The following is a 12229-nucleotide window of genomic DNA, read 5'->3' on the forward strand; positions in this document are numbered from 1 at the left end:
TTAAAGTGGGGTTCTACTAATGGTGACTTTTCAACGAAAGCATAAACATATCTCACGCATTGTTGGTAAAGTTTACATGGGAAAAAACGTTTTTTATTATTATTATTTTTGCTTTATTTATTTATTTATTTATTTATTTATTTATTTATTGGTGCTGGATGCTATTTGTAATTCTGCAGATTGATGACTTTAATAACCACAGAATTCATTGAGGTGATAAACATCAACAGTTTGAGTAGCCCCGCGATCAGAATTCAAGAGCAATATCTTCTTTGATGGTATTTGAAGATGGACATGAAACAATGGGGACATCAACATCAACATCAAAAGAAAACGAGTGATCGCAATCTGATAAGGTCCTGTGGGGCTTGTGGAGGCATTGAAACCCAGTGTGTGAGGCATTCATTTGTCATTCCCTCGATCATGTCATCTCTCGACGGCACTTAAAACTCGCCAAATGAGCGCTATTTGTTTTATTTATTTCGGTGACGTGCATTGGGGTGTGTGGAGTACAACACAGGAGTCTCAGGACACATTTGAGTTTAACTGACAGGAACGCTTTCGAGAACAACCTTGCTCGGTATTAAAACAACTCCCTCAGCCTCAAATTGAGAACACATTTGCTGATGCATGACCCCCTAGACGGGACCCTATCTGATTGTTCTGGGAGTCAAAGTGACAGCTCTCTTCCTCCGCACTCTCCCTCTCCTCCACTTCCATCCAACTCTGTAGCTACAGCACATTACATACACAACCGTTACTTTGATGTGGCCACAAGCCTAGTAAACGAGACTGCAAACTGTGATTCCAGCTCCCCTGCTGAGAAAATGGCTGTAATCAGTAAGCACATAAAACACACAACATTGTCGTGATGCAAAAGCGACGACTATGTCAGCAGTTCATATCCCACAGTTAATTCAATGTGAGCCGGGCCTGCAGGTGATAATTACATAGAAAAGGAACAGAACAGGTTGTTTTTCCCAACCACAATGAGCCAATATATATGCATAATGCCACACAAAGCTTTATGACGAGACAATAAGAGTTTCATTAGTCGCTGTATTGTCTTGCATTGGCAGCCGACAACTTTGAATGTTTGGCTAGCGAAGTGCAGACTGGAACAGCACTCCATAACTGACTTGCTGGCATTTGGGTTTCAACACGCCGTGGCTGCAGGTGGGGTTGGGAGGGTTGAATGGACCAGGTGTAGTGGCGTGTCTTGTGCTGTGGCGCAGACACAGGGCCGCAGGGCTTGTTTGTGTTGGCCTGCCCCACAGAGTGCGTGGGCATGGGGCGAACTTGCAAATGAGCTTTGAATTACTCATGCTGGGCATTGCGCTGAACTAGATAGATGGTTGCATCAGTGTCACGTCTGTAATGACTGTTTGTTTGTTTGTAGGAAGGACCTTTAATAAGCCTTTTTTTTGGGGTGGAGAAACTATTCTTTTTGCAATGCCTTCATGAGTTCCAGTTCTGTTCATAAAGATAACACGCATGTAATTATTGATTCAGCTTTTGATGAGATTACATCAACCACCCAGGAATTAATACCCCCCTAGTGATTTGCACCAGACTTCACATAACTTGGGAGTTACAAGAGTCTTTTCGTTTTCTTTTTTTTCCAAACAACAAATCCCAGGGCTCTCTCGTCTCTGCTTTCTATTTTCAGTACCTCAGATACTGTTAGGGCAAATAAACTCAACAAACACCTTTTAGCCCACATGCACCATCTGGTGTCTCCATTTAACGGCAGAGTGGCCAGTGTGGATCCAACCGAGGTGAAACATGTCTCAATAGACTATTATAGGGATTTTCAAAGTTGTGCCAAGTAGAATTATTTTCTCAAAGCTGCACAGCGGTTGCTTTGACTGTCCTGCTCTGTAGATGATGGAAGGCAATGTCAAATGATTTGATATTGCCAACAAATTGAGGTTTTACAAAGCATTAAAGTGGATGTACTGAATATTTGGTTCCAGTCAAGTGCAGGATAGCCAAAACAAAATACAACCCCTCCACAAACACACCCACGCACATAATAAAAACACTGTTTCGAATTCAGAATTTGCAAACCAGAAAAAATTCTCACATTTATTTGACATCAAACAAGAGTTGGATTTTACATCAGCTTCTGACAATGGGGTTTTACAAAATGATTGAAATGAGTATCAACAGTGCTGATGCAAATCACACTTTCTTTCCAGCACATTTCCTTTCATTTTCCTCAATCCATCACTCTTAATAAATTATTTAACGTTTTTGATCGTATCAACACAAGATATTTGAATCTTGACTATTACTGTCAAGTATTTTACAGTAAATAAATTACATAATAACCCAATTCACTCCAAATTTGTGCAAGGCGTTGCTATCTTTTGTTTGAAATGGTACATGAAACATTGGCAAAAACACATTTCTTTTAAAAAACCGTCAAAACCCATGTTCCATGGAAGCTAAAACACTGCTCATGTGTGTATGGACTTATGAGTTATATGACTTTTTATATGACTTTTTTTCTCCATGTTTTAAAGGTACTACAATGAATGAAGTGTATGAAGAATAAACAGGTTTTTTAACATGATGTGCAACCTCTTCACAATAATCTCTTTCACTGACATCTCGCACTTAACGGTTGCCATAATTGTTTTGCTTGGTTTTCTTTTCATCTTTTTTTTTTCCACTTGTGGTACAGCAAAATATATCTTCTTTAGCTGTTCTTTGTACAGTTGAATGTGCAATAGAGAAAATATAAGGCCTGAGTCTGAAGTAGTGGTTCTTTATAATCTCTTCTTTTCAGTCTTCAGTTTTTTTGAGGGGTGGCCCTTGCTCTAGAGTCGGGGGTATCTGAAGGCTCCGATAGTCAGTAGGGTTCTCCCGCTTGGAAAAGACTCAGGACAGTATCGGAGCTCCAAGACGTTGGCATGGTTTCATTATATCATACAAAAAAGCATTGGGTGAGGATGGCGCCAGGCTTATCATGGACACCTCGTTCTCTCACACACATACACACACGCCATTCTGTGCATTTTACCACCCCAGGAGTCCAACAGAACAGTTAAAAATACACAGATGGTATGTTTTTCTTCCTTCTTTTCGTAAAAAACAAACAAAAAACCGAGTGTTTGTATGTGTGTGTGCATGTGTTTGTTTGTGTTTGTTGAGTTAGCAGTAAAAATGTAATTTCACTTTGCCTCCTCCTACATGTGGCTCACTTTTCCTGCCTGGTGGCCTGCGAATCAGATCAAAGGATCGAGGGAGTAGGAAAGAGCACGAGAGAGAGAGAGAGAGAGAGAGAGAGAGCAAATGAAATGAGATAGGGAGGGGTGGGTGGGCAAAAGTGGCAAAGCGTCTCTTGGACCGCTACCCCCCGTGAGCTCAGAGGCTGGTGATCAGCTGCATTTGTCCGTCCTTGGGGGGCTCGCCGTCTACGGGCAGTGGTGGCGGCGGCGGGCAGTCCTCGGGGTCCCCGGGCCCGATGCAGCCCTCGCTGGTGCCCCGCCGGCTGATGTGGTAGTAGGAGAGCGAGGGCGGTCCGTCGCCCAGGTCGGGCATGCTCTTGTGGCAGAGCTCCTCGGCCTCGCCTTGGCGTGGGCGAGGAGGAGAGGAGGCCGTCGTCCTCCCCGTCGTCACAGACGGGCGAGGGCGAGTCCCTCAGGTTGGGCATGCTGGTGTACAGGGAGTCTCTGTTGTTGGGCGAGGGCGAGCCCTTGTCCTGGGCCGCCAGCGACGTCTCCGCCGTGATGCCGTCCACGTCGTCTGACCGCTCGTCCTCGTCCTCGTCGCCGTCGTCGCCGGGCTGGCGGCGCGGGGCCCGCCGTTGTGCACGCTGGGCACTGTAGAGCAGCGAGTGAGTCCGCTGGGGCAGCAACGGGGCCTCGAGGGCCTGCCGGTGGTGCGGGTGCAGCAGCAGCTCCAGTGGAGGGTGGTGCGAAGGAAGAGGCCCACCGGCCGCTGGATATGCCGTCGCCGTCAGCGGGGAGGAGGCGTCCACCCCGTCCGCATCGCCGTCGTCGACCACGATGGCGTCGTCCTCGCTGCCGCTACCCGCTCCGCACCGGCTGCTCGTCCGCACCCCGGCCTCGACGCTCAGCCACGTCTGGGGCGGCGCTCCCCCTCCGGCTAGCCGGCCGCGCTCGCGGTCCTTGTCGGCGCGGGGGTCGGGCTCGCCGTGGCAGGGCCTGGACGCTCCGCGCGGACGCAGGTTGTTGTGCACCAGCTCGGAGATGATCATCTTCTCGAAGGCGGCGTCGTCCAGGCCCAGCGTGCAGTCGGCGGTGCAGCGCACCACGGCCGCCGGGTCCTCGTACTCCTCGTCGCGCAGCGAGTAGCTGTTGTTGAAGTTACCGTTGAGGGGCAGCGTGTCCATGGCGCTCACGTCCCTGCTGTTGGTCAGGGACTGCTGACCTGTGGTGTGGGAGGGACGGAGAGGAGAGGAGTCAGTTTGGACACATTCTGCCATGGCAACACATCAGAGAGAAAACAACCAGCACACCCACCCAACCTCTTTAATACTGTTCAGGACATTAACCAGCACAATAGCCGAGAGCCAGCATCTTGGCGTGGTGAATGTGAGAATCACTGGTAAGGGGAAGCAAACAAATTGCATGGTGACTAAATGTGATGTTTGTTTTTGTCGCACTGAATGCTAATGTAGCCATTTGTGTCCACAGGAACCAACCCACATTTTAAGTTAAGGTTTTGGATTGTCCTTCACAATATTAAAAACAAGCAATGATTAACACAAACACACATGTACACACACACACACACACGCACAAACACACACAAGCACACTAATACGTGCACACAGCATGTGGCCAAATGTAGGAGCAAGCGTTTGTACCTCAAATCACTAGGCGCGCGCACACACACACACACACACACACACACACACACTCACACATTTAAAAATGAAACCACCAACCAACCAACCAACTCAAAATATGAAAAGAAAAAATGTCTATGTCCACATGGAAATCATAGGTGTGAATGGGGAATGTGTTGGACGAGCAGCCACATGGCAGACAACAGCCCACAGCGGTACATACACACACACACACACGCAGGCAGGCAGGCAGGCAGGCAGATAGGCAGGCAGGCAGGGTGCAGCCCAACTCACTTTGCCACCATTCACATCAAGTGTGTCTGCTCAGGCCATCAGGCCTGAGGACTGCCGAGGCGCAAAAGAAAAGTGAAACAGTAACTGTCGTTTTTTTTATTGCAGCATGACAAAGGAGTGATCAGATCACCAATTTAAAGAGACACACAAAATCAATTAAATAATAATAATTAAGACAAATAAATAATAATAAATAATAAAAAACAAGAAAAAAAGAGACAAACAAAAACGGTCCTGCCTGAATTCAGACCATCCATTCATATTTGGCCCGTGTGGCTTCCCAGACTCCCAAATACCCCACTGTGGTGTCAAAGACTGGATTTGGTGTGCCATTTAGTGGCACCTCCACCAGTGAATATGCACTAACCCATCTTAAAAAATAAATAAATAAAATGAAAATAACATAAAGCCACAGAAGCAGAAAAGCGCTGACACCAGGACAATAGCAATGTCAAAACTCTTCTGAAACTGTTCCATTCAATATTTACGCCCCAAATACCAAGTGATTCATAGCAGCCTTGGCGACATGCTCTACGCTGTAGCGTATGCATTCTATAAGATTATATGACTCAGTTGGCAAGCAGTCTGAGTTTCTAAACCTGTCCTCCACGACATGTCTGTCCCTGATTGGTAGAGTGATGAAGCTCATTGGAGATCATTCAGACTTTAACAGTAAGCCCCCCTCCCTCTGAGAAATGATGGAGCAAATTGGCAGGATGGCTGAATTCAGGATGTGGCAAGTGTAAGGGGACCAGCAGCAAGCAATCACAGCTCTCTCTCCAGTCATGTGTCTCCAGCTAGCTCTTCTCATCTGGTCTGATGAGCGTGGCACGTGCTCCACTGTTTCGCCTTGCACCGTCCCTTTTATTTGACTTCAAATTCCCCCCAAGCCCATTTCACATGGGTGTCTATGGGGTCTGCACACAGGCATATTTGAAATAATTGGTCTGAACACTCTGATAAGCCTGTGACTGTAATGTTTCGAGCCTCCACAAAATTGATGTGCCCCATCCTAGATGTCTCACGGATAGGCTAATAAGGGGCTCGGAATGAAATGCAGAGCACACTAATCCAAGCATTATGGTACATTTTCCAGCTAGGGCCACTTATTAGTGCTCCTCAAATAGGCCTTTGTGTACGGGGATTGACACCATTAATGAAGAATAAAGGAAGCTCAACAGAGAGAGAGAGGGACAGAGAGAGAGAGAAATAAGGGCAGATGAAAATCGAGGGAAAAGGAGCGATGAAATGGCGAGGGGAGTTGTGACCTATGAGTGGTCCAGTTCGTTCACGACAAAGGGTGATTTGCTATTTTTATGGTCAAAAGGCGAGGGACTAAAATGGAGAGAAAGAAGGAGGGAGGGAAGGAGGGAGAGAGAGAGAGTGGGAAAAAAATGCTGCTCTCCTGTAACATGCCGTCAGTGAGATAAGGAAAAGTCTCTTTTGTAGACAGAGAATAGAAAGTAAAAAACAGACATCAAAGGCTTTCTTTTCGTAAGGAGAAAAAAAAAGCAAGGGAGGGTGGGGAGGGAGGGACAGGAAAGAAAGAGAAGGGGTTGAGTGGGGCGGGGGTGGGAGAGACACCATGAAATTGTGCCATTGCAGAGATTATTTGCATTTGCTTGAGCATCAAACAACCGCGCTTGTTTTATTACTATCCAGACAGGTTTTGTTCTTGAGGCGGCAGGGGCTACAACAGGCGCGAGAGCCTCTGGACTGCTGCTGCATGGCAGATGTTAAAGAGCCTGCATCATGGCTGGCTACTTGGAGGCCATCGATTGTGAGAATGTGCTTAAGATGGACACACTGTCCTTGCTCTAGTCTTTGTGCTACACTCACCCCTCACCTGGATCTGTTCTTTTACTTGATTTGAGCAAAAGTGTTGATGCATGTGCATCCCTAGTGAAATACACAGCCTTGGGTAAGGCTGAATAGACACGGCTATTCACATCTCTCCTCTCAACTACCCCCCCCCCCATCTCTTTCTCGCTGTCTTTCATTCTTGCCTCCACCACTCTCTATTTTTCTGTCTCGTTTGCCTCCTTCTCAGGAGTTCTTGGTGAAAAACTGCGGCCTTCCGTTTCACATGCTCTCATTCTCCACAGTTGCCTTGTGAAGTTAAACTCTCCTCCACTTGCTTCTCTCTCACTCTCCCAATGGGCCTTGTTGTTCAATCGCAAACTCCTGACATCATTTGGCTTTAAGGAATAACAACAACAACAAAAAAAAGTCTCAGGGCCATCACATTTGTTGGGGGCACAGTTGCAAAATCTAGAAGGAAAAAAAAAACAAAAAAACAAAAAGAAAAATGGCGCTAGTCTCATCCTGCTCCATAAGTGGATTCCCTTTGTGTTCAGAGGCAACTTAAGCCCTCCAAGATTGCCTGCCGTGCACCCCTCACTGAGCTTTTGAGGATTACTATTAATTTCGTTTATGTCACTGATAGTGTTGTAAGGGAGAATGCGCCGTGGCTGCACATCTCCTTCTGTAATCTCTTCTGTAATTATGTCAAGAGGATGCTATCGGCTCCCCTCCTGCTGAACACTCCTGTTCACTCTTGGCAACAGGGCTCCCTGCTCTCTGTGTGTCAGTAATGATGCCTCGGCTTTACGCCGCGAGTTATTTCCTCCGCCGTGTGTTTGAACGAGCAAAGGTACCACTGAGCTTTCCCTCTCCAGCGTTGGGATGATGAATGTGACTGACAGCTGGAGGTGGCTTAGTGTTTCTGTTTGTCTCTCTCTCTCTCTCTGTGAGTGTGAATATTTTCTTTTGTGCTTGTGTGTGAATGTTTTCTTTTGTGTTTGTCTGTGTGTGTGTGTGTGTGTGTATCCTGTACACACAAATTATTTTTGTCATAATTGCTCTACTACACACACTGTGACATTAAATGCCTGATTTTTTGATACACAAAACATGTTTTAAGACATATTTCAGGTGAGTGTAATTTTTTAAGTCTCGCTTATTGAGGTGGGTAGTGTGCAGCGGTATACACCTGACTGGTAGGAAAACTGCCCCATGGATACATAAACTCTGATTCCCTATCTCCTTGTGTGGCATTTTCACAAACACATATTCCTGAGGTTCCTTCAGAGTGCTGATTAGTTCACTGTCAATCGACGGGACATGAGGAAACGGAAATGTATGCAGATGCGGCAAACTATTTGCTCCGTTCCTCTTCAAAGGTCTGTTTGCCATCTAAATGCAAAGACCCCGCGTTCAGGAACGAGATGCCATTTAAAAATGCATGCGGAGACGGCGGTGTCAGAAGAACACCGCAGCCGCATTGTCATCTGTCAGCTCGGCACAAACGATACCTGCTCTATGACTCCTCTGAATTTCCCTTCCCTTTTATTCTGTTTCTCTCTCTCTCTCTCTCTCTCTCTCTCTCTGTACCGCTCTGGTAGAGGGTGCAATGCAGCCCACATGGCTGCTGCCTGTGATATAACATCTCAGAGGAAGAGAACATGGAGAGATGGCTGAATGCAAAAACTGTTTCCTCCTGTTTGCTTTGACGAGGAGGAGAACGAGGTAGGGATGGGGATGGGGAGGGGGGAGAAAGTGGAGCAGAGACGACACAAACAGCATTCCAATTGTGTGCCGTTGCATCTGTTTCTTGGTGTTCGTCGACAAGCGGCAAGTGAAATAAATAGCCAACCACGCCTGCCTGGTTATTGTTGTAGCAATTCTCATTACGGACTAGGCAGGGCGGGTGAATATCACAGTGCACGCACAAAAAGGGAATGTGAGACAATGAGGTGCACGGCACTTAAAAAAGGCGGGTTGTTTTATTATTGATGCTGATTACTCCGTAAGTGCTCCAATTTGTGTAAGTACCTCGCAACATCCACTAAAAAAACAAAAAAACACTTTTTGTTCAGCTAAACTCTGTATCCTCCGTCTCCAAACTTCCTGTGTGCCTTGGGGTGAGATGTCAGTGGGGAGGAAGCCAAGTAATTGGCTGGACGAATCTTAGCAGGAGCAAATTAATTTGGCGCTGGACTGAAAATCCAGACAAATCTTTTTGGAATGAAGCGTGAGTGAGAGGGAATAAAGTGAAATCAAAAATGGCTTAAAACTTCTAATGCTGAGAAACAACAATTAAAACACCAACTCCCCAACCCCACAACCTCAACCCCAACTGTTTGCAGTTATTTCAAGACATGCATGTTTCCCACTAACCCACCCACTTCACACACACACACACACACACACACACACACACACACACACAGTAACACAATAGAGCATAAAAGAGGAGGGCATAGTGCACCTGGAGAATGAAAGGCTGGGGGCGAGGGTGTGTTGCACACGATGGTTTCAGCGAGGAGGTTGTTATAGGGGTTGTTAGTGTCGTGAGGTCGGAGGAGGGGGTTAGTTAGAAGATAGTTGCCAGTCATCCCTGTGACAAGAGGAGCAGAGGACAGAGAGAGAGAGAGAGAGAGGAGAGAGAGAGGGACAGGCAGCAGCAGCAGAAGAAAAGGCACATTTCACATAAGCCGCAGACATAATGAGAGGAAAAAAAGACTACCTCGCCATCCTACTCATCTCTTCAAATGGGATTAAGTCAAGCTTTTTTTTGCCACGACCGTTTTAATTATAAAGTAGGATTACATTTGATCTTTCACAAACAAAAAAGATGGGTTTTCTCATCCCAACTTTGATGATTGTAATTACGACAGGAAAAACATAACCAATACATATTTGGGGGTAATTATTGTGGTAAGCTTCATTTTCTGTTTGTGTACATCACAAAACTTGGGAAGAATATGTAATTCGACAAACAACTCATCAAACATTTCTAAGCACAGATGTAAGGAAACTCGCCCACTGCTGTGGGTTGGCTATTGTAGATATCCACTTTAGAAGAATTTTTAATTGTTAAGCATATCTGTACTATATTAATTTATATACTTAGAAGCTATTATGTTTAATCTGATTATTTTTGAATTGATTAAAAACATCCTTGAGGTCAACCACGAGAAACAGCGCAGTTTGGAACACAGACTATTTCCTTCCATTGAAAAAAAAGGCACATTGCTAAATTGCAGGGAGTAGGGTCCCAGCAGGTTCCTGAATAAATTTCTTTAAGATAAAGTCATGAAAAGTATACCATCAGCGTAGTTTTGATTACATTCCAACGAGTGCGAAGAGAAACAGCCATTCGGACTCATACTCAAAAACAAGTCTGACCTTCAATTTCCCACAGGCACAGAACTGTGTTCCACAAAACAAAACAAGTGTGAGCCCCCAAATTCACTTCCCCTGCTCTCGTCCACAAAAGTAATCTCAATACCATCTTAGAGATTCTCTGCCTCAAAGCAAACGCCTATATCAAGATGCACTCTGTCTACGGGCACTGAGTGTGCAGTGGAAGTTTGGATAGTGGGTGCTAAGAGCATATTTAAAGGAAGAAGGGGGCTGAAAACTTTAGTGAGGCATCTTCCCAAATTACTACTAACTTCAAGAAGGAAAAAACAAGTAACTGAGACACAACACACATGGCTGCGGCCACCACTGTGCTCTGGATGGCCAAGTTTTTCCAAAGTAACTTTGGCTGCGAAAGCGCGGCGCAGAGCATGCTCTCCCGCCTGCCAGGGTTGTGCTGAGTTTAATATCATCATCTCATCAGCCACACTCTGACTCCTGCTAAATAATAGATCAAAACGTTTTTCCCCCCAAAGCAGACAAGTAGCTGTTGGGACTGGGAGGGAAGACTAAAGAAATAATGCAAATGCTGCAGAATGAGTCTTTCATTGCAGACAAGTATAGACTGGATCATGTCAGGTGAGTTATCTTCTCTTCAATTATGGGATTGGGAACTCTTAACAGAACTTCCGTAGGGATGTTACAAGAACATTTGAAATATCCATCAAAAAAAAAAAAAACGAAAAGACTCCCCAATTGCCCAATATCCAGGCACTGCTTATCCCCTGTAACCAGGCACTAGTAGGATAAGCTCTCCATAACCTCTATTTATTGCTGTTATCAGAACAGCAGAACAGAGGGATTTCATCACAGCAGATGTGTCGAAATCCACCGTCAGAAGTCAAGGGCACAAAACAAAAGTGTTGGAAAGGGTCGGCTGTTGCCTGTGGTGGTGTATCGACTGAATCGGCTGTGTGTTTTGTGAGACAGCCATGGAGCGCCGGGGTGGGGGTTGGGGCTTGTAGAAAGCAGGGCAGAGTGTTGGGGGGACGGGGGTGCACTTACCTTGGTTAAGTGTTGAGGTGCTGTTGATGTCTCCCGAGATGAAGGAGGACTCTGACTGCTTCCTCACAGTGTCGTTCCACATCCGCCGGATACGGCTCTGTTTTAACCACAATCACACACACACACACACACACACACACACACACACACACACACACACACACACACACACACACACACACACACACACAGGTGTGAGAGCCCTTCTCATCTTCCCGTTTATACTCTATATTGTATTATCTGCGTGTATATTTCTAACTCCTCTAACTACCACTACCCCCACACACAACCCCAACCCCAGCCTGCAGGGACCTGCACCATGAGGGATAAATGGATCCATTTGTCAGCTGCTGGTGAGAAGCACTTGTTTGTTGAGTTGTTGTGTTGAGTAAGTTGCTGTGTCAGTCAGTGTCAGCGGTCATACCTGCGTGGCAGAGGAGTAGCGGGCGGTGGAGCGGGACGTGGACGCCTTCCCCGAGCCGTGAGTGCTCTCCGAGGGCAGGCCACCGCAGCATTGGGACTGGCGGAAACACTTGCTGTACTCTTTCCGCACCTGGTGGAATCACAGAGCGCCCAGCGAGGGCAGCGTGAATCAGCGACAGTCGTCTGACTGGGGGCTCCAGCCGAGCCATCATTAAAACGTTAGCACAGCGTGAGAGAAAAACTGGAGACGCATGACGAGAGTGTCCAAAAAAATCACTATTTTCTTGTGCCATGTGTCAAAATAGCCTTGTTTTTAGTGCCAAGATGTTTGTTTGTGGCTTTTGGTTTCTGGATAGGGGAATTCTTGTTTTTTGTTTGAGGAGCAAATGTCTTTCATGTGACATTCTTTTAAATTACCCCTCTCTGTTGATGGCAAGACAGCCTGAAATCACTATAGCGCATGAGAGACAGCACAAAACC

At 46.2% G+C, this 12229-nt stretch overlaps 1 protein-coding gene across 1 annotated transcript in view; it reads right to left on the reverse strand.

The window, feature by feature from the left end:
- Nucleotides 1–2061: 2061 nt before the first annotated feature.
- The window catches only part of LOC125293354 (adhesion G protein-coupled receptor L2-like), a 78832-nt gene continuing 68664 nt past the window's right edge, over nucleotides 2062–12229 (reverse strand). The window contains 5 exon segments of the mRNA XM_048241224.1: nucleotides 2062–3577; nucleotides 3579–4401; nucleotides 9387–9515; nucleotides 11327–11423; nucleotides 11751–11879. Coding sequence (XP_048097181.1) covers nucleotides 3373–3577; nucleotides 3579–4401; nucleotides 9387–9515; nucleotides 11327–11423; nucleotides 11751–11879 — 1383 coding nt within the window. The 3' untranslated portion in view covers nucleotides 2062–3372.

This window comes from Alosa alosa, chromosome 1 (genome assembly GCF_017589495.1).
Source record: "Alosa alosa isolate M-15738 ecotype Scorff River chromosome 1, AALO_Geno_1.1, whole genome shotgun sequence".
Taxonomy (NCBI): Eukaryota; Metazoa; Chordata; class Actinopteri; order Clupeiformes; family Clupeidae; genus Alosa; species Alosa alosa.